The sequence below is a fragment of the Vanessa atalanta genome, chromosome 12 (assembly GCF_905147765.1).
Source record: "Vanessa atalanta chromosome 12, ilVanAtal1.2, whole genome shotgun sequence".
Taxonomy (NCBI): Eukaryota; Metazoa; Arthropoda; class Insecta; order Lepidoptera; family Nymphalidae; genus Vanessa; species Vanessa atalanta.
Window position 1 is genome coordinate 7933367 of NC_061882.1, and position 23484 is coordinate 7956850.

The 23484-nt window shown below is 34.8% G+C and overlaps 1 protein-coding gene across 1 annotated transcript in view; it reads left to right on the top strand.

The window, feature by feature from the left end:
- The window catches only part of LOC125067924 (sodium channel protein para), a 66208-nt gene extending 44048 nt beyond the window's left edge, over nucleotides 1–22160 (top strand). Inside the window, 33 exon segments of the mRNA XM_047676821.1 lie at nucleotides 1347–1502; nucleotides 1643–1848; nucleotides 2677–2805; nucleotides 3100–3191; nucleotides 3507–3719; nucleotides 3796–3853; nucleotides 3942–4086; nucleotides 4186–4350; nucleotides 4438–4752; nucleotides 6680–6748; nucleotides 7394–7637; nucleotides 8105–8310; nucleotides 8447–8552; nucleotides 8802–8867; nucleotides 11060–11337; nucleotides 11410–11583; nucleotides 12714–12876; nucleotides 14227–14414; nucleotides 14527–14731; nucleotides 15690–15812; nucleotides 15885–16000; nucleotides 16102–16243; nucleotides 16341–16606; nucleotides 16690–16863; nucleotides 18161–18283; nucleotides 19305–19427; nucleotides 19611–19805; nucleotides 19891–20136; nucleotides 20220–20490; nucleotides 20566–20870; nucleotides 20957–21160; nucleotides 21243–21819; nucleotides 21822–22160. Of these exon segments, the coding sequence (XP_047532777.1) occupies nucleotides 1347–1502; nucleotides 1643–1848; nucleotides 2677–2805; nucleotides 3100–3191; nucleotides 3507–3719; nucleotides 3796–3853; nucleotides 3942–4086; nucleotides 4186–4350; nucleotides 4438–4752; nucleotides 6680–6748; nucleotides 7394–7637; nucleotides 8105–8310; nucleotides 8447–8552; nucleotides 8802–8867; nucleotides 11060–11337; nucleotides 11410–11583; nucleotides 12714–12876; nucleotides 14227–14414; nucleotides 14527–14731; nucleotides 15690–15812; nucleotides 15885–16000; nucleotides 16102–16243; nucleotides 16341–16606; nucleotides 16690–16863; nucleotides 18161–18283; nucleotides 19305–19427; nucleotides 19611–19805; nucleotides 19891–20136; nucleotides 20220–20490; nucleotides 20566–20870; nucleotides 20957–21160; nucleotides 21243–21819; nucleotides 21822–22144 (6366 nt within the window). The 3' untranslated portion in view covers nucleotides 22145–22160.
- Nucleotides 22161–23484: the final 1324 nt, after the last annotated feature.

A 23484-nucleotide genomic window follows, 5' to 3' on the forward strand; every position in this document is an offset into this window, starting at 1 on the left:
TAGAAAATTATATGAAGATACCGAAACTAAATGCAGAATAGTCAAAGCCCCTTATCATAAATAAGCGAATTGTCCCCAATCTAAATCGTAAAATAGACTCCAATGATCCTTGGTTAGAAATAAATCTAGATAACCTTGAATATGTTAAAAATGAGCCTAGTGTTACTGTCTATAACCTTACACCAAGATTACATACACGTCACTTGTTCCCAAACTACGAACCTCTTTTTGCCGTAACAAAAACAATATCCTAAAACTAATAATAGTGTAATTAGTCCTAATGAATAGCAAATGAACTACACTAGCACATAACATATTACCATTATCATGCATTGCACACGATTGGCTCATGTCTGCAAAATCATCGGCTGCTGTCATTTAGGTCTAGCATGGTGTTAACACCTAGCTAGTTTAGCGCAAATATACGAACGATCCCCTATTTTGCTACCTATTAACCTTAATAAATATTTGTAAACTTATTTAAGGAGCTTACAACAAAAAACTAATCGATTTGCTTAAACTAAACTATATTTTTTGTTCCCAATCACCCAACTTCTGAATATATATTTAGTTCATACATAAAATAAAACTAAATTTTGCATTGATACTTTCCAAGATTATTAAATAATGTAAGTTAAATAATGTATATTAAATAATGTAAGTTACGTGTAAGTAATTAAAACTAGAAGAGATAATTTCGAATAAATAAATTAATCTCATCAACTTATAAAACTTTAGTGATAAAACGGTAACATGATAGGGGGAATCGTTCTGCAATCGCTTCTAGTTCTGCCAAAATCGCATCATGGTTACACGGACAGCAGCAGCACAGGAAGCAATAAGCTTTGAACGCTCACGAGCCATGCTCTACTACCGTAATAATACTAGTTGCTTTAATAACCAGTGTTATTCTCCTAGTCCTAGCCAAAGATGTGTCGCATAGTGGAGTAACTGCGAGAATAACACAACCTAGAATCAACAGTATTGTTACACGATGCCTTGATTTAGTAGTGTATTGTGATTATAATATTAATATTGTCATTAAAATAACACAATAATTGTAACAATGTACAAATAATATTAATTTATTGAAATTGAACACACTAAACTGCATTGAGCCTATTACAGAGTAAGTAAAATGGTAATTATTGCAAGTAAGTATCACATACATACTACGAATCAAATAACGGTGCCATGTATACAATTAAATTCAGATTAAAATATTAGTAATTTATTAGTAAACGCTAAAAGTAAGAACAATATACGTATACTGTCAATGTAATCTAGGTTGCTGCGTCGAAAGTTCCAAGCGAAGGATCCTCGGTGATACAATGTGTGTTATGTAGGTGCGGTACGACGATGAGGATGAAGATGAAGGTCCCCAACCAGACGCGACCTTGGAGCAGGGCCTGCCGCTGCCGGTGCGGATGCAAGGCTCCTTCCCTCTCGAACTCGCCTCCACACCACTCGAGGACATCGATCCTTTCTACCACAACCAAACAGTAAGAACAGTTTTTAAATAAATCTCGTTAGCTATTACCCGAAACGAACTTGTTTCGTGTATATAAAATTAAAATACGTTTTCGCACATTTAGTATTAGCTAAATGAGGATTTTTAAATCTGATTGTATTATTGTTTCAGACATTCGTAGTCATAAGCAAGGGTAAAGATATCTTCAGATTTTCGGCGACTAATGCCTTGTGGATACTGGATCCATTCAATCCAATAAGAAGAGTGGCCATATATATATTAGTGCATCCTTTATTCTCTCTGTTCATTATTACCACAATCCTTGTGAATTGTATACTCATGATAATGCCTACCACACCAACTGTCGAAAGTACTGAGTAAGTACCAACATATTTATAATTAAATTAATTGCTAACGTTTCTAAAAGATTACATATATATATATAAAATTATAAATTTATATACCATCTAATCATTAGTAGAATGCACGTTAGTTTCAAAATTATTAGACTTCAGTTAGTTTTCGAATTGTCTAAATGCCCTATAATTTAGATAATCGGAAGTAAACTTTTATATCTATTATTAGATTATTACGTGCCTAGTTTATTATATTTGAAAATATAAATTTTCGTCTGAAATGTATGAAATATCTTTGAAAATAGAATTAGTGTTATCAATGCAGTTTACTCATAGTTAGAAAGAATATTATTGCAGAATAACTTAGTTTATCCGATCTTCTCGATATCTTAATAATGAATCTCACAAACTTTTCTAACGGAAATAGCAACTCCTTAATTGTTTAAGTAATGAATAACTTTTTCATTATGCATTATTTAATTCAATTGCCGACTTCGGTATGATATGAGAGTAACGTAAAACGACCCTGACAACGACAGTAGCACAATATTACACATCATTTACCACGACACAGCGATGCAGCGTCCTTTAATTAGTTATCCATCTCTTCTTAAGATTTTCTATTGCGACACTTACTTACTAATACCATAAAATTGTAAATACATAGGTATGTATTTCAATTTCATTTAGTAATAGGTGTATTTAGTAAATCGTATTGTTACCGCCACCTTACCCTTCATGACTTCAAGTTAGATGTTTTGTTTGATTTCGAAGACCTAGAATTGTTTTATTGTGACAATTTTGTCTACTTTTTGAGCGGCGTTCCACAATGGAGGTGAATTTTTACAGAGTTATCTTTACCGGCATCTACACCTTTGAATCGGCGGTGAAAGTAATGGCCAGGGGTTTCATACTACAGCCATTCACATACCTTAGAGATGCATGGAATTGGCTTGACTTCGTAGTTATAGCTTTAGCGTGAGTAGTAGACAATTTTAATATATTTATGTAGCAAAATGTTACAAATGTTCAATTGTAGATTTTCGTTCTTATATACTTAAATATTTCTTTAATAGTTATTATATAGAAGAATATATATATAAATTAGATATTCGTATGTTAAAATTATTCTTTACTACAACGATATACGGGTAGTGAGGCAGGGGAACTCTATAAGAATTCCATTGTTCGAAGATTCGTGATATAAACTAGTTCAATTGTGTAGTTAGATATTATTAATCTAGATGTTGTGGTTGTGGGTGTGTGTTGCAGTTATGTGACGATGGGCATAGATCTCGGCAACTTGGCCGCTCTAAGAACGTTCAGAGTTCTCCGAGCTTTGAAGACTGTGGCCATCGTACCGGGTAAATTTATATTTGTATAACTTTATCTTTAGGAAAGTTTAAATTTTGAAACAGCAGTTCTTATCGATGTCTAGAATAATAAAGTAGGCAGTAACAAAAAGCTTTTAACAGTAGATGTATGAGTAATGAATCATAAATAGTAAAAAATAAGAATGGTTTAAAATGAAATGAAAAGACAAATGTAAGTAAGTACATCGGTTTGTTTTATTAGCAAATTTAAAATGAAATGCAGCACCGTGTGATATAATATACGTATAAGTAGGCGTTTTAAGTTAGACTGTGTTTGAACAATGATAAAATAAATCCGATCCACAGGCTTGAAGACTATTGTCGGTGCGGTAATAGAATCGGTGAAAAATCTTCGGGATGTGATTATATTGACGATGTTTTCACTATCTGTGTTCGCACTTATGGGTCTGCAAATCTATATGGGGGTTTTGACACAGAAATGTATTAAAGTCTTCCCGGAAGACGGTAGTTGGGGTAACCTCACTGATGAGAACTGGGAAAGATTTTGTCAAAATGAAAGTAAGTCTGGTCTAATATCAAAATGTTTTTTAAATAAATAAGAAGAATATGTAATTATACATTATTTTGTTTTTAGCAAATTGGTACGGTGAAGACGGAGACTATCCCCTTTGTGGAAATTCATCAGGAGCAGGGTAAGTTCTTAACTTCTATTATGATTTGTTTAAAATTTGAGTTATAGTTATGAAGTTCTGTTACTAAGGCGAATTTCTCACTTTATAGACAGTGTGAACCAGGCTACATATGTTTACAAGGCTATGGACCAAATCCTAACTACGGATATACGAGTTTCGATACTTTTGGTTGGGCTTTCCTATCAGCTTTTCGACTCATGACACAGGACTATTGGGAAAATCTGTATCAACTGGTAATGGGCTAACAACATTTATTGAAATATTATAATATTCATGTTGTTCCTTTTTCAAATATAGAATTGATTATATATATTTTTTAAATTGTGTTACAGGTGCTAAGGTCGGCGGGTTCATGGCACGTCTTGTTCTTCGTAGTGATCATTTTCTTGGGCTCATTTTACCTCGTCAACTTGATTTTGGCCATTGTCGCCATGTCATATGATGAGTTACAAAAGAAAGCTGAAGAAGAGGAACAAGCCGAAGAAGAAGCCCTTAGGGTATGTTGTTGTAGTTATAATGATCGTAGAATGACGTAATGTATTTTTTTTGTTTACTATAAATAAATTTCAATCTTACAATTAAAGGAAGCGGAGCAAAAAGCGGCAGCTAGAGCGGATAAGCAGGAAGCCAGGGAAGCCCACGCTCGAGAGCAGGCTGCTGCGGCAGAGGCGGCAGCTTACGCCGAGGCACATCCTGCTAAATCTCCCAGCGACTCTTCCTGTCAGAGCTACGAGCTGTTCGTGAACCAGGAGCGCGGCAACCAGGACGACAATACGCGCGAGCGCATGTCCCTCCGTAGCGACCCCTTCCAGGACTCGGTGAGCACTCAGCCCACGCACAAGCCCACCGCCAACGAATCGCACCACGAACCGGCACGCCGACAGAGGAAGGTCAGCATGGTGAGTATGCGCGCCTTTCACGCCTCCATCACGCTGCCAATGGTTTATCTAAATTTGTTATTATTCGGACGAGTTTTTTTATAATTGATTATTAAACAAGATATCTCACATCTGAAACATTATTCTTGCATAATTAAAATACAATATTATTTCTTAACAAAAATGTAATATTAGAAAAAAACATTGTAAGTACAAAAAAATAATTAAAGTATCTAAATAATATCTAGTTATTAGATAGTGAAAAAATGAATTATCTCATTACAATTACTTTAATTTAATTGTAAATATTGCAATATTTATTTTATGGAACTGTTGGCAGCGGAACACATTCTTTTCAACTTGATTTTATTCTACGTTCACGCTGCTTCTACGCAAGAACTTAACTTCGATTTTAAATAAATATTAATACACGATTTAAGCATCCATCTCTCATCCTCACTTTTAAAACACTCGACGTCACACAATAACAAATTCAAGTTGAAAAGAACAACCAAATTTATTTATTGATGTAAGCTTTGATCTAATTATTTATTCTCCCTTCAAATTTGCTGCTGACGCCAAAATTCAGATTTTCCTTCAATTACAAAAGATAAATCGATATAAATAAATAAAAAGACAGACTCTACTGGTTATTATTATTCTGTATATAACGAGAAGTATGTAAATCTGAAATTTGAGTCAGAATTTTATTTAACTTTGTTTTATTATTTTTGAACATCAATTCTGTGGGTTTATTTGGATATTGGTTTCGAGGCATGCTATTAGTTGAACCTACCATCTCTACAATCACTTTCATTCGTTATCATTCTCATACTATTATGCCTGCAGCTGTACTTATCTTTATTTCAATTCGCATTACTAAAACAACTGTATATGCAAATAACGGTTATTTTAATGATTTATTTGATTAGAATCATTTAGTGTCTACTAATTTATGTTTATTTACGGTAAAGTAATGAGAAATATAACCAATACACTATGGGGTATTCATTATGTGAGCATGATTTAGAAAGAAAATTGACAATTTAGCTTATAGATTGAATTTAGTGCACTTTAGTTTAAATTTTGTTTTCGAGTATCTCAATCTCCAATATTATTTTTTCAAGTAGATAATTTAAAACGGATCAATGACCAATTTAATTAGGGCTCAGAGATTAAACGACTGTATGAGTCAGTCAGTCAGTAAATAAAGGTTATCGGAATAAATACTATTGGAGAGAAGGAGTCTATTGTCATGTTAGATTGTTTCTTTCGTAATGTGAATGTACGAACGGGCCGAGCTGAGACTGAACATGTCACCGGTGGAGAGGTAGGTTCGGTCAACATAACTAACTTAACATTACTAGTAACTTGTAAGAACATTAACACAGTTTAGTAATTCCTCAATTTCGATGAGTGATATGCGGAGGCTAAGTAATTTGGTCATAAAAGAACAGTCCTCATGACTATAGATGTAGAAGTTAAAATATAGCTATGGTAGGATTTAGTCATATGCAAAAATGCATGAAATTTAACCCCACATTACTTCATGTGTTTATAAACAAAGTTACTTGACTAACCGTTGCTTTTATCATTGCCAATGCTTGTCTTTGGTTCTTTGTTTATGTGTCTTTACAATAAGAGTATTGTAGTTAAAATCAGTTACCACAATAATAATATTAATTGATACCCTTCAAGCTACAAAACCTTATTGTAAATTAACTTCATTTTAAATTTGTTTCTTCTTTTATTTAGTTAGATTTTTTAGTAGTCCTGTTTTGATTCATTTTAGTCACACATTGGTTTCACGTCTCGTATCACTTTCTTGCAACTTCCTTATTCCAAATTATTCTTGGTAAAATCCTTTATCCTCTTGATTAATTGTCTAATTATAATCTTATTGTTACTATCTCGATAATTACAATATCACTTTTTCTGTGTATTAAAGGTTCCCCACCCTGAACGCATAAATAAATACGGACAGTTGTCATATGGGCCACTGCGCGAAGGCTCACAGGTTTGTCCTTGTAGCCACATTGGTGTTTGTGTTCCCCTTCCTTTTCCTTTACTTTAGCTAATTTTATTTTCTTTCTCTTCCTCTTCTATAAAACAAATTATTATGTTTCTTGTAATAACTATTTACATTTCATATTGCAACAATTCATGAAATCATTTAAAAATATTCTTTATTAGTTTCACATTTTGATTCAGAATAATGTTACATTCAACGTCATGCATTGCTGCAATTGATTCGAAAGCACTATTATTTTTCTAATCTTCATTATATTTCTTCCTTATTAGTCATTTTCTTGACTGTGCGTTTTATTTACAATTTGTTTATCGGCACATGAAAGTAAATATTAAGTCATAGTAATGTAAAAGAAAAACGAATGACTCATAATCGTACGTACATAAGTACTTCAGAAAAGCCTTAACCAATGAAGCCTCTGCGAACGACTCCCAATCAGAACTAGTTCATCTGCATTTTCCATACTCGATCCGAATTGAGGAACGTTGTATTTGAAACATTATAAAAAAAAAACTTTAGTATTTCTCGAATCCAAATAAAACAATAATAACAGTAAATGAAAGATTGACTTAATAAATAGGATTACTTGTGTTGAGTTACTAAGAACGTTTTTAAAATTTAATATGACTTTAGGCTTCATTGTCACTCCCTGGATCACCGTTCAATTTACGCCGAGGGTCTCGTGGATCGCACCAAATGGCTCTTAGACCGAACGGAAGAAATCGATATCCACCCGGAGCTGATCGAAAACCACTAGTTCTTTCAACATACTTGGATGCACAGGAACATCTGCCATACGCTGACGATTCAAATGCTGTTACGCCAATGTCTGAAGAAAATGGTGCTATAATTATACCTGTCTACTATGCCAATTTAGGTAATTATGTTCCTACATTTACACTTGATCTATTTGGTTTGTATGTTTTAGATAGAATACAATAGTGATACTCCGTCATAACCCGTGCGTGCAATGTGAGGCGACTATCAATTTGTGTAACTTACAGTCATCGATCAAGCTTGTAATTACTTAAACCACATGTAGTGGGAGCTAATCCACGAGCAAATGCCAAAGAGCACGCGACCGGTCGCAAAAGTTTGTCGAATCTTTTCCATACACTTTTAACACTATGCCGAACATAAATAAACGAAATAAGGACGAACGCTTTGATGATACCTAATTTAGATTCAAAATAAGAGAATTTTTGTAATTAGCATTTCCATTCTTGTTTACTTAATTGTTCTATTTTTAAATTCTTCTAAAGCAAATTTTTGTTCAAAATTGGTAACACTTCAAACTATTTTCGCCGCCTTGGAATATGTATATTTTCTTAATAATTATTATAGGTTCGAGACATTCTTCTTACACGTCGCATCAATCTCGATTGTCGTACACTTCACACGGTGACTTATTAGGTGGAAAAGCGCAAACGAAAGAAGCAAGGCTAAGAGGACGATCTGCATCCAGAAATCACAGCGTAACGTCACAACCGCATGCCTACCCACTGCCAAGACAAGATTCGTCGCTCGCATCTAGACCGCTTAGAGAATATGTAAGTTACTTTATAATAATACTTATTAAATTATATACTTTATTAAATTTAGCTATCTTGACAAAGATTCACAATTATTAATGTAATCAAAACAGTTTTGTTTTCTAATTTTTAAATGGTCGATGGTATATTTCAGGAAATAAGCACAACGGAATGTACAGATGAGGCTGGCAAAGTGTTAAAACAATCTAACGACAACCCTTTTATAGAGTCGCAGCAGCCCAACGTTGTAGATATGAGAGGTAAGAAATTTCAGTTCAATGACTTCCACGCATTCTCCTTTAAAACAACGGGTATTATAGCTCTAAGCAGCGTAAAAGGTTATCAGTGATACAAAGTTTCAAGTGTTATATATAAGAAACTCAATCTAAATAATAGAAAGATGTATCAAAACCACGGACATTATATCTGTGAAGATTTGTTAGTTTAAAGAGAAAATTATTGTACTAAACTATAATAAAATGTATGTATGATATCTTGTATAATTTCAGATGTAATGGTACTAAATGAAATTATCGAACAAGCCGGGAGACAAAGTAGAGCTAGTGAGCAAAACGGTAAGAGTTATAAAAGCAAAGTTAAATTCGTAAATGTTTTAGTGTTACGTGAAACTACTTCAAACCGTCGCATATAGTTTCAAAGTTTTGTAGATATTTCCTTAAATGTGTTTTATTTTTCCTTAATAATTACGCTTATGTTTAAAATAGTTTAAATTGAATATAATAAAATGTGTCAATAACTAAATATATATATATATATCCATAATCACGTTTACACCGTTTATGTTATATGTTATATTTTATACATGAATATCCGCATATACACCACACAACATAACAAAACACAAAGGTATTTGCTCATTATGCAGCAAAAAGCATAATTGGCAAAATGAACCATTTGTGGGTGTCATTTATTAATCTTTAATAACATGTAAAGCCACTTGAAGCACAGTTTACAAAGTTATGAAAAGCACGCACCAAAAACTAATAAACGTTTCACATTTTTTAACCAACCCTTACACAATATCAGATAAATAATAACTGAAAAAACTAAATTACTTATTTTGAACTATACACAAAGCTTTGCTACGCTTTTGTTTTATTTTTTGAATAGTTAAAATAGATTACCATAAACGTAGAATATATTTAGGGATCTGGCAAACAAAATGTGTCGTTTATTCGGAATTTTAGAGGACATTCAATTTAACATTGACAACGCTTTCAATCTTCTTTAAAAAGGTTTCAAGTTATTTGACCTCAGACCTTAATTTAGTAGCGCAATTCGATTTCTATGAATTGGACTTCACTTGAAAGTCACGACAGACAATCCTATATCAAAGTTCTTGCCAGTTCCCTTACCATAGATATCGTTCTAATTATTTTTAATTACGGGAGCAGTACTTAAGGGACACTGATCAAATGCGCGCGAGATATTATAATACACATTTCATTTCCATATCCGATGGGAGAGTATTCTGACCCGATCGGTAATAGCTCACGTGAAGCTTTCCGAGCCAAAAGACTGCCATATTCCGGGTTGCTACTGAGATACCAATAAACATTCTATTGGTCTGCTGTATTATATAGGTACAGCATGGTAAGCTAGTCCCTAGAGATGCAAGACGGAAACAAATAATGAAACATTAACCTTAATGGCTTCAATGTATACGAGTCGCCTAGTGATGCTAAAGTCACAGATTCGATCCTTTGGAAAATTGACGCCCAAACTCCTAATGCAAACAAAAAATGAAGAAATAGTAGCAAAATTAGAAATTCTTTAAAAAAAAATAAGTTGCCACAAAAATATGCAAGCACCGCTCCAAGCTTTACACAATATTATTTTTTTAATATTAGAAGTTAATGTACTATATTCAAAATATAAATGTACATAAAATAACATTATCAATATAAATTTGGAAAATACTACTATAACAGCAAAATACTTTACGTCCTTAAATAAAAGTTTTTTGTACATATAAGGAATTAGCTACATATTTTGCAATTAATACCCAAGTTAAGACAAAAATTGTAATTATTGCTTCAAAAACGAAATAGATTTTTTCAAAATGCACACTTATGTTTACTTTTTAGTACTGTAATGTAGCTTGAACTTTATAGCAAAAACTATACGCATGTTACTTTTGTTGCATTTATTATTATTAATGCTTAAAATTTACTCTTAGTCATAAATTAATCTTATTTCCAGCAAACCTTCGTAGTATAAGTATAGGTATTTTATATCACTTAGATTGTATTAAAAAATCACGATATTCATATTTTTTGACCCTTAAAATTTAAATTAGACTAGAAATGCAATAATGACGCAACATCGCCCTCATGTAGATAAGCTAAAGTAAGCTTTGATGCAAGTTTGTGACAAGCCTCTAGTTGAATCGTGCAGACCGCTTTCGACGTGGTTTATGGTGTGAGCACAGTAACAAGCACCAGTATTCGTTGAGTATCCTTATATGACATTATAATTGAGATATAAAAATCTAAAAAAATGTCAATACAGTATGTCGTCCGATAAATGACAGCCAACAAAATTCAAAAAATATGAATATTGATGTCTAAAAATTTTAAGATATTGGCCCTTCAAAATCCATTTTATCTGTGACATGTCAAGTCCTGTAACTTGAATGGGCTGTTATTGGTTAAAGTATAAAAATAATGAGCGAATACTAACAAAATATTTCTCTCTCTCTCTTCAATACACAAAACACACGCTCTACGGTAACGCGACACAACAGTGTCAGTGTACTACTTCCCAACAGCCGAAGACGATGAGGATGGACCCACCTTCAAAGAAAGACTCCTTGAGTGCTTAATGAAAGGAATAGACTTCTTTTGTGTATGGGACTGCTGTTGGTTATGGTTGGAGTTCCAAAAATACGTGGCTCTTCTGGTGTTCGACCCGTTCGTAGAACTGTTCATCACGTTATGTATTGTGGTCAACACTTTGTTTATGGCCTTGGACCATCACGATATGGATAGAGATATGGAAAAAGCGCTGAAAAGTGGCAACTATGTAAGTTTTCTGAGCAACATAAATTGGTATAACATTTAATTATAATTATTACATGATAATATTTTTTTTCAGTTTTTCACCGCTACCTTTGGTATTGAAGCCATGCTAAAATTAATAGCTATGAGTCCGAAATTTTATTTTCAAGAAGGTTGGAACGTTTTTGATTTCATCATCGTGGCCTTATCATTATTAGAATTGGGTCTGGAAGGTGTACAGGGTTTGTCTGTGTTACGTTCATTTCGTTTGGTAAGTTCTATTTTAACTGACCTAGTTATATTTAATTACTATTAATGTATAAACGGTAAATATAATTATACAAGTAATACTACAACACAAAAGTATTAAATCAAAAACAATAAGTATTAAAATTACAGCGATACCATGTACTCTAAACTTATTTTAAAGAAATATATGTAAGTACGTACCTTACTTTTTATAGTCACAGTATCCACATGCATCACACACCAGTATGATAACATATATGTATTTATGTGTAATGAAATATTTTCAGCTGCGTGTATTTAAACTGGCTAAGTCTTGGCCGGCGCTAAACCTTATTATATCCATAATGGGTAGGACAGTGGGAGCTTTAGGGAACTTGACCTTTGTACTTTGCATCATTATATTCATATTTGCGGTGATGGGAATGCAGTTATTTGGGAAAAACTATACAGGTTCTCTTAAAAAACAATTTAGCATCTCTAAAGAATTTAGGCTTGATTATTGATTATTCAGCTTCACACTCCCCAGTATTTCACACAGGGCTTGATTAACCATTAATATCATACGGGACCATTCGGTCCTCGCAGTGGCTTTATAACACGGAATGTGGCTCCATCACACGAATGGGCCTGAGATGAGACACGTTATAAAGCTATTCCACGCAGCTTGTGATTATAAGTTAAGCTTTGCATCAAGTAATATAGAAGTAACATGCAGCTTCGCTTCCCGAGGGTATTTCGATACATCAGGTCGACAACTGATGGGATCTATGTCAGTAACATTAGGCTTAAGAGAACATTTATGTGACTCTGCAGAAAATATCAAGTCACGCAATGATATGCAATAACTTATAAATCGAAAAGCTCTCACATAACAAAGTCATAGAAATAATAGAATATAGAATAACATATATCCCACTCATACAGAAATAATTCAACGCACATTTTTGATAGGTTACTCAAGCACACATTTGCTAACCCTAGTTTAATTGACCTAGAATTGCTCAAATAATTTCGGAAACAAAAACCATGAGTTAGAAAGATTTCGGAACTATTTGAACGATTGTCGGTCTTCAGAAAGGTGCCGCAGTAGCATAGGTGAAGCGCCGGTAAGCGAGCTTGTGTGACGCCTTGTTTCACAATTTGTACTTGCAGCTTCGAGTATTCAAATTGGCAAAGTCATGGCCGACACTTAATTTACTCATCTCTATAATGGGTAGGACGATGGGTGCCTTGGGCAACCTGACCTTCGTATTGTGCATCATTATTTTCATATTTGCCGTGATGGGTATGCAACTATTCGGGAAAAATTATGTTGGTAAGTCGAATTGGTGGGAGTCTTGCATGTTCGTTGGTGTATGTTAAACGTTAGTGACGTGAATGCCCGCTGAACTTGCCAATGAATCTACTTCAATACTGTAGAATACATGAGTGACAATTATATTATCATTTAGAGTTAGAAGTGTTCCATTTGTGTATTTGCAAGACTAGATATTGTGAACATAATAGTTGCTATCTATGTTGAAGTAGATTCATTGAGAATCAAGTTATTTGTTAAAGTGTGGATTGCGTCATAGAATTTTGGTACGTATGTCTCTGGTGACATGTTCGACTCCACACTTTAATTCGGGCTCCGGTCACAGTTAATTGTAACTATTGTGTTGATGTGCGTCACACTCTTGTGCTCATCTTGTTAGGTGATTGGCAAGAATCGGTGTTATCTTTCCAAGTGAGCTTTTATTTACTTTTAAGTATATTGTATTAACTCTGAAAGCCCCCAACAAAGGCGCCTCACTTGTGAGACATTCATTGCCAGCTTTTCTGATATTCTCAAATTTAGCCAGTTATATCTATATATTATCTGCATCTAATTTCTTCAATTTCAATCAAAGCCATCAAGCAATATATTATAGTATCCTAATTACACCTCAATCTATAAAATAACAAACTGCTGAGTAGAATTTGTCTATTTGCATGTATTTGCTAGAAGTTAATTATCTTCAGCAAACATATTATGGGTTTAGTAAAAAACCTTGCAAACTGTTAATGCATGGTTGTTCTTTACTTCTATTACTCCTTACACTATGATCACTGCATAAGCAGAGATTTCGAGTTATGGTACAATTTCACTTCAATAATGGTATGCAAATTATGACATTCAAATTAATTGTACGGTCAATTAAAATATTAATCTCTGATATTTTATTTTCAAACAGCAAAATTTTGATATTAAAAATTTACTCATACTTAATTAAATAATTCATAACATTTAGTCTTGTCAAAAAAGTTAATCTTTTTAACTTTTTGAATAATTCATAAAATATAAAAGTCAAAACACGAAATCTCTGCTGACAAGCCAATATGTATTGTAACTTTAATATTCTTATTTTATTCCTTTACAAATATTTCATGATCAAAATCTTAATCAAAAATATATTTAAATGAAGTATAAATTGTTCTAAACTATCGCGCCAGAAGCATATGAACAGATTTTATTTATCTTACTAATTGATAAAGAACCATTCTTTACAAAATAACTTTTTAATGTTTTTAGATTAATTTAATGTTGTTAGATTCACGCTACTGTTTTGATATTGTATATGATGTTTCAAACTTATCAGATACCATAGCTAGTTACTAAATTATTATTTTCACCGTATGTGCACAGACTATGTAGACCGTTTTCCGGACGGAGATCTTCCCCGTTGGAACTTCACCGACTTCATGCACAGCTTCATGATAGTCTTTCGAGTACTATGTGGAGAATGGATAGAAAGCATGTGGGATTGTATGCTCGTTGGAGACGTATCCTGCATACCATTTTTCTTAGCTACCGTTGTCATTGGCAATCTTGTGGTCAGTATTTTGATATTATTGTTTTTTGCCAAATAATTTAATTTCTTGTTTTTTGTAAAATCTTTCACATAAGAGAATCGATAACAATTATTCTAAAAATATAATTTATTAGGTTCTCAACCTCTTCTTGGCCCTGTTACTGTCAAATTTTGGATCATCAAACTTATCGTCGCCGACGGCCGATCAAGACACCAACAAAATAGCTGAAGCATTCAACAGAATATCGAGGTTCATAGATTGGGTTAAAAAGAACGCAGCAGACGTCTTGAAGTTGGTGAAAAATAAACTCACAAACCAAATAGCCATACACGCTCCCGGTAAGATGTGTTACATTCTAAAATTATGTTGTGGCATGTTGTTGTTTGTCAATGTAATAATTCAAAATACGATTTTGAAGTAAATATAATTGCGGTAGGAAGTTTCACTTTTAAACAGCTTTGCCAACGTTGTTATTGATCAGATTTGTGAGAAATAAAATCTCTGTTTAAATATTTTATTAATGATGCCTATTTTCTAGTACATGTAAATAGCTAAACTATGCCTTATAGAATATTTAAAAAGTCGATAAGGTGTCATTTTTCGTACTCATAAGTTGTAGCATGATTTTACAATAAAAAAAATATAAAAATTCTGTTAATAAAATAATCGATCGTGTATAGAGCATGATGTGTGTGTTTATCCTCTATTGTATACTTTGTGTACACTGTGCGTTGCTTGTCCCCTATAGCATTCAAGTGTAGAGCTCCAGACCTTCGTGAATTAGTTTGATTTTATTCGATCTTGTTCTCATTGTGTTTTTCATTTTTATTCGACCAACTTTCTGAGTGTTGTGGTTAACTTTATCGTAAGTACATTTTTGGCTTTTATTGTCGTACCCTACAACATTTCATACGCTTTTCTGTGTTTTGCATGTAGATGGAAGTCATGTGTTGATGTAATAAGTATATTGAGTTGGTTACAGCTATATCGTTAAACGTGTGGATATCACTTCCAAATACTAAAATACTACACTAAATATTTTATTGAATTAAATTTTTGTGAGTTCTATAATTTAATATGCTTTGATATAATATCATTTGTACCATCACCATAAATCGTTTCAAAATAAATTTTTTTGAATGAAAGTTTTATTATCTTATATTTTTCGAAAATTATAACTAAGTTACTCGCCTGGTCTGATTTCTATGCTTGGGTGCTGCGCCTACGCACGGTGGACAAATGACGCGCGACATGTAGGCTTAAAGGCGGCTTTATGCGGCCGCTGTGTCTCCTCAGAACGGGTGGATAACGAGCTCGAATTAGGTGCCGACCTCGATGACGGAGTACTGTATAAAGATAAGAAACTAAAAGACCAAGTAGAAGTAGCAATCGGTGACGGAATGGAATTTACAATACCAGGTAAATAATACTTAAGAAATATTAATGAATATATTTTTATTAAATGCTAACGGTAAAAACTTATTTTTCTAGGTGACAATAAGTACAAGAAAGGTAAAATACTAATGAACAATATCAATGCAATAACGGATAACCATACGGACAATAGAATTAATTGTGATCTTAATCATCACGGGTACCCCATTCAGGTGTGTAATATTTATTGGAAAATTGACTAATTTTATATTTGACTATATATATGTACATGGTATATGTAGGTATTTATATATATTTTGGACTGTCTTTTCAGGACGATGATACTATAAGTCAGAAATCATATGGAAGTCACAAAATTAGATCATTTAAAGATGAAAGTCACAAAGGTTCAGCTGATACGATCGACGGTGAAGAAAAAAAAGACGCCAGTAAAGAAGAATTGGGGCTGGAGGAAGGTAATAAAGATTAATATAATTATTATCAAGAGAACCTTTACCTTTCAACAGTTCAAATACATATGTATTACACACATTTATCTTATTTGCGTTACAGAAATGATACCAGAAGAAGAGGCTGGACAAGTAGATCTGGCTAAATTGGACATAAAAGCCGTAGAAGGTGATGGAATCCTTGAAGACTCTCCAGCTGACTGCTGTCCAGAACCTTGTTATCAACGCTTCCCGTTTTTGGCTGGAGATGATGAATCACCATTTTGGCAAGGATGGGCCATGCTGAGACTGAAAACCTTCCGACTTATTGAAAACACATACTTCGAAACGGCTGTGATAACCATGATTTTACTCAGTAGTTTGGCTTTGGTATGTTAATTAATTCAAACAATATTATTACTGCAATTATATTAAAATTGCCATATTAAATATGTAAATTTATTACTTTCCAGGCTCTAGAAGATGTCCATTTACCACATCGGCCGATACTTCAAGATATCCTCTACTATATGGACCGAATCTTTACTGTTATATTTTTCATCGAGATGTTGATTAAGTGGCTTGCCCTTGGATTCCAGAAATATTTCACGAACGCATGGTGTTGGCTCGATTTCATCATTGTTATGGTAAACGACAATTGTTTATTTATTTAACTTATTTTTTTAGGGGTTATTTTGGTTTAGTGACATGTTTTTAAAATATGGATAATCAACAGATGTTTAAACGATAGGTATTGGGAGTTATTAAGGCTATGGTACAAATCATGAATACTCGTATAACAAATACTTATTAATTTTATAAAATATATACTTAAAAACGAAATATTTTTTGCTATTAAGTAAAAAAATATATACAATATAAGTAATGTTATTATTTAATGTTTAAACTATTTTATAATAATTAATATTATATGAATGACAAGTGGTATCGTTAGTTGTCACTCGTAAACCACGGAGCCGTGATGGCGGGTGCGGATGACATCCCAGCATTCCGTTCGATGCGCACTTTGCGCGCTCTGCGGCCCCTCCGCGCAGTTTCCAGATGGGAGGGCATGCGCGTGAGTAGAGCGCGCAGTCAATACTGGCTGGTTGATCGCTCAGCAGATGGTTACGTCGTGTTGCCTGCCAAGCTGGCAATTTGTTACATTTTTTAGAAAAGTGTTATGATAGCCTTACATGATGCAGGCAGCGCGACATAAAAGCGGAGCTTTGACTGTTCGATGTCTAACACAGTGAAGGCCAAGACCGGTCCCGCTGTTACAGCTCTCGATGTCGTCTTGTTGTGTTTGTGGATTTGCTTTCATGTCTTACCCTCGAAATAAGTACTAAAACCTATTATGAACTTATGTTAAATACAAAGATCTCTTAATATGCATGATCACGGTTATTTAATTTTTCCTTAAGCCTCAACTGTGCCGTTTTTGATAATGTTAAATAATAAATTAATTGAATATATAATTAAATTAATGTTATAGACAAAAAATGGTACATCTCCTTTGTTGTGTGCTGTCAGTGTCTTGAATATTATGATCCACTTCTTTGAAAAAAATAAACATGTGCCTTAATTGTGGATGCAAAATTTATGAGAGATCCAGGAAATTTTAATTGGTTTCTTTGGTTTCTCAAGCTTTGTATATTTCTTGAATGTTAATAACACCTTTACCTATATATCCAACCTTATTAATTTATTTTTATTGCTACCCTTTGTTCTCAGCGGGTTTGAATGTGATAGACATATCATCTTCACGACATTATAGTGTCCTATCGATTTGACGTTGGGGTTGTAAGTCTTCATATCTGAATCATAGATATATCAAATTTCACTACTTAGTCATTCCCATATTTTACTCTAGGTACCTTGGAGTATGTAAACTTTACGTGTTGATATTGTGTGTTCTCAAAGTGCTACTATTGATTTTATCAGGTCTCGCTTATAAACTTCGTAGCGGCGCTTTGTGGCGCCGGTGGCATTCAGGCGTTCAAAACGATGAGAACGCTTCGAGCCCTTCGACCGCTCAGGGCTATGAGCCGCATGCAGGGCATGAGGGTACGTACCTCTGCCTCGCGAGCTCTACCTCTTTTCTTTATTAACTAACCATCTATCACTACACAATTCGTTCGACACCAACACATCAGTACAGAATCATAATCACAAAAATATATAAACGTAGTACATCCACTCAATCAACATCATTTTGAAACTTTTTCAAACGCAACCAACTCATTGGCATTTGTCGAATATTGGTTATTATTAAATCATTTTTGAAGTCTTCGATGGCACCCTTGAATGGCTTAGTATCATCATGACTCGTTACATCCTCTTTAAAAGCTGTCGGTTTTAAGTCGTCAAAGTATATCACTATCATGTTTTGGTCTATATTTTTCTCTTCGATTACTTTTGTATTTTTAGCTTAGAGATTTGTCCTTAGATATTTGGAATGTATTTTAGATTATGCACCTTAGATTAACTTCTTTCATCAATGGCAAGAATTATTGAAGAATATCCAGCGCGCATGCGATAGATCTTAGTTCCATTCCCGTATTTATTGGATTTATTTTCATTTCGATTGGTAAGAGAGCTTCTTGTTTAATAGTTGCATGTAATTTGTTGTTGTTACACATAAATGCTTGTTTTGCATGTTTTGTTGTGATTATAAATAATTTGATTTTTTTTTTCATTGTTCAGGTATAATACGTATATGTATAAAAAACAAATATAGACACCCCTTTTTAAAAACTTAAATGTTATATGAGATTAATTGTTTTTTTTTCGACATTTCGTCGCAAAGACTTCGCAAGTTTGTTGTAACAAAATAAAGAGTGGTATGTAATTAATAATTGCATCAATTGCAACATTGTATTGAATAATTACAAATAATAGACGTTCACTGGCAAAAATGCTACACAGTCAGATAATATAATAATTAATTAATTAATACTAATACATACATATTAATTTCAACAAGTTATCCATTAATCTTTTAAAAGCATTTTTTCTCTTTTTTATAATAATCAATATAATTGTTAAAGAACGTTACGTGAAATATATGACTACTGTTTAATTCTAGGTGGTAGTGAATGCTCTGGTGCAAGCGATACCATCCATCTTCAACGTGCTGCTCGTGTGTCTGATATTCTGGCTTATCTTTGCTATTATGGGTGTACAACTCTTCGCTGGAAAATATTTTAAGGCCAGTTTAAAACATTTTTATATCATTTTATTAATTGTAGTTGCTTTCAGCGTAATGACGTACTGCTACACACATAATGACTTTCGTGAATAATGTGGTTTTTGAGTTATGATTTACAAATATATTAAATTTTCGATTTAAACAATGTTGCTGTACTTGAATTCAAATTTTATTTCATTACAGTGCGTCGACATGAACCATACAACTCTAAGCCATGAAATTATCCCTGATAGAAATGCTTGTATCTTAGAAAACTACACCTGGGAAAACTCTCCAATGAATTTTGACCATGTTGGCAAGGCTTATTTATGTCTGTTTCAAGTTGCTACTTTCAAAGGTTGGATTCAAATCATGAATGATGCTATCGATTCACGAGAGGTATAACTAGTTCTAAATTCAATCGTCAAGATCCTGTTACCGTTGTTTAAAGCATGTTTTTAATATGAATACTTAATAATTTCAGGTTGGTCGACAGCCCATTCGAGAAACCAATATATACATGTATTTGTATTTCGTATTCTTCATTATTTTCGGCTCTTTCTTCACTCTTAACCTATTCATTGGTGTGATTATTGATAATTTTAATGAACAAAAGAAGAAAGCAGGAGGCAGTCTTGAAATGTTTATGACAGAAGATCAGAAAAAGTATTACAATGCCATGAAAAAAATGGGTTCGAAAAAGCCCCTTAAAGCAATTCCCAGACCAAGGGTGAGTATGCGTGTTAATTGTTCTCTTTAATTTTTATTATCATAATAAACATACCATGTACTATATTTCTTTTATTGTTTCAGTGGCGACCGCAAGCAATTGTTTTTGAGATAGTAACAGACAAGAAATTTGACATGATCATTATGTTGTTTATTGGCCTTAATATGTTAACAATGACCCTAGATCACTATCAACAATCAGAAACATTTAGTGCTGTGTTGGACTACCTTAACATGATATTCATCGTAATATTTAGTTCAGAATGCTTACTCAAGATCTTTGCCCTACGATACCATTACTTTGTAGAACCATGGAATCTATTTGATTTTGTCGTTGTAATGTTTTCTATTCTTAGTAAGTATTATTTTGTTCATTTATAATTACATCGGAATCTAATAATACAACCATTAATAACTTTTTAATCTTCAGGCTTGGTGTTGAGCGATATCATAGAGAAGTACTTTGTTTCACCTACTTTACTCAGAGTCGTAAGAGTGGCAAAAGTTGGTAGAGTACTTCGACTTGTTAAAGGTGCAAAGGGCATTCGAACATTACTGTTCGCTCTGGCCATGTCACTGCCAGCTCTCTTTAACATTTGTCTGCTGCTGTTCCTTGTAATGTTTATCTTCGCTATATTCGGAATGTCATTTTTCATGCACGTTAAAGATAAAGGAGGCCTAGATGATGTGTACAACTTCAAAACTTTCGTGCAAAGTATGATTCTACTATTTCAGGTACGATTTACGATAGTTACATTTTAAAAGTATCTATATATATTTTTGAAATATATGTCACAGCAAGCACAATACGATTTTTATAGATGTCTACATCGGCGGGTTGGGATGGTGTATTAGACGGAATCATAAACGAGGAAGAGTGTGATTTGCCGGACAACGAACGTGGGTCACCTGGCAACTGTGGCTCTGCGACGATAGGCATTACCTACTTACTCTCATACCTAGTGATCTCTTTCCTCATCGTTATTAACATGTACATTGCCGTTATTCTCGAAAATTATTCTCAGGTAAATTGAACATATGATGTTATAAAAATTACAAATAAAATTAATGGATTCTGAAAATACGTAATGTGTTATAAATTTTCAGGCAACCGAAGACGTACAGGAAGGCCTAACTGACGACGACTATGACATGTACTACGAGATATGGCAGCGTTTTGATCCCGAAGGAACACAATACATCAGATACGATCAACTATCTGATTTCTTGGACGTTCTCGAGCCGCCTTTACAAATCCACAAACCTAACAAATACAAAATTATATCCATGGACATACCTATATGTCGCGGTGACATGATGTTCTGTGTCGACATCTTAGATGCGCTCACGAAGGACTTCTTTGCGAGAAAGGGCAACCCCATCGAAGAACCGGTCGATGTGGGAAGGCCCGATGAAGTGGGCTACGAGCCCGTGTCGTCGACTCTATGGAGACAGCGTGAAGAGTACTGCGCGCGGTTGATTCAACACGCGTGGCGGAGGCATCGAAGAGCGCAGTCACCCGGTGGCGGCTCCGCGTCGGGCGCGGAGGGTGGCGGCGCGAGCGGTACGGAGGCGGAAGGCGCCCCCACGGCCGTGCTGCTGGACGCGGGCGCGGGCGGCGCGCACCGCGTGGTGCTGCAGGCAGCGGGGGCGGCGCCGCGCCCGCCCGAACCCGCGCCGCCGCCCGCGCCCGTCTGACCCGCGCTGGCGCTCGCGCTGCTGCCCGCGCTCGTCGACGAGGCGCCGCTGCCGCTGCCCGCACCGCTGCCCGAGCTCTTGAGCCCACCCAAGCGCACTTAATTCTTTTTTACGCTAGATGTTTCGAATATGTAGTGTCGGCGGGCGAGCGAAGCGACGCGAGTCGGCGCGCCCGCGCCCTCTCGCGGACGATAGCCTTGCGCGTGTGGAGACGTGAGCGTTCATCGGAGTGTTTTATATTCGTGTGGCCGAAGCTTGCGAGACGATTTGTTTTGCGACCGATGTTCGCATTTACCGAGTATATCTTTTAGTGATTTACTTTGACGCGTTAATCCCGTTCTCGAAGAGGAACCGTGTATCATTTGGAGGAAGTCTTTTTAGCGAGCACGCCGTTTATTTGTCACTAGTATTATAAGATATCGGATAAAGTTGAAAAAACATTAAATGCTTATTTTTGTATTTGACGATTGACACTTTTTCTGTGTAAATGTTCATAAAGCAGATCGCTACGGAGATAAGATTGTCTAAATGTAAACGACTGTGGGATATCATTTTTCTTCCCCAAAATGGTATTCAACAGTCACAATGTGTTAGTGCCGGAGAGCGACGCGGAGTGACGTTTGCGTAATAATGCTTCACTCGGTCGTCTCCGCCGGTAAGTCGCGCTGCGCGCTGCTGACGGCGGACAGACGGCGCACTCAACTAATCAATTCAATTACATATAATTTAATATTACAACATCGACACATGTATGACACTATTATTTTATTGCAAATTCGTCTACTGCGTTTGAACGCTAGTATAATTGTATTAAATACCTAAACGCTTAAGAAAGCAATGGCTTCGCCCATTCATATCAATGTTGTCCATAATAATTTTGAATAGTTCCAATTTTTAATGCTTCTTACTATACTGAAACAAGATCGTCTTTTAATCGAGGTCGGTCGACTCGAAATTAAAAAGGTTAAGGCAGTTTTTGCAAATATGTCTGTGTAAGCTTAGCTAATCAACCGTGAAATTGGTACCAGAGTTCACTTCCGTCCTAATTCAGTACGCATCATAGGAATCGAGCCATTTTACGTAATGCGCACCTTCTCGAAGTTAATGTAATTTCCTTCCCCTGAATTACATTAGCTGCGGCGGCGGAGCGGTCGCGCGTCTTCCCCGCGCGCGGCCTCACGCCGCCCGCCCCCGTCTCTGTCGCTGCCAGCAGGCTGGCACTGCTTCTATTATATTTAAAGCTATCTCGCACCTCATTTTTAACAATGTCGACTACAATATTGTAACTCTATCGCGTGGTAGGTGCATTACCGTATATGTAATCCCACTTGAACGAAGCGAATGGGCTATTCGAAAAGCATGAAATTAGCAATAAGAGATATTATTAAATACCTAAGAGATCGAACGTCCCTTACCGAGTAAGGTAGATATTATTAAAATATTTTTATTTTTCGATTGACATCTCTCTAGATAATGGAAGTAGCGCAATTGTGAAGATGATAGAGCTATAATCGACCGCAGCGTCGGAGAGTTCCAAGTAACACATCTCTATTGGTCGAAATTGTGCTCCGTCAGTATTGTCTATTCTAGCACAAGAAAATTTATTAATCATTAAATTTTGTATATTACCTTTGGGAGTGGTCCATTTTCT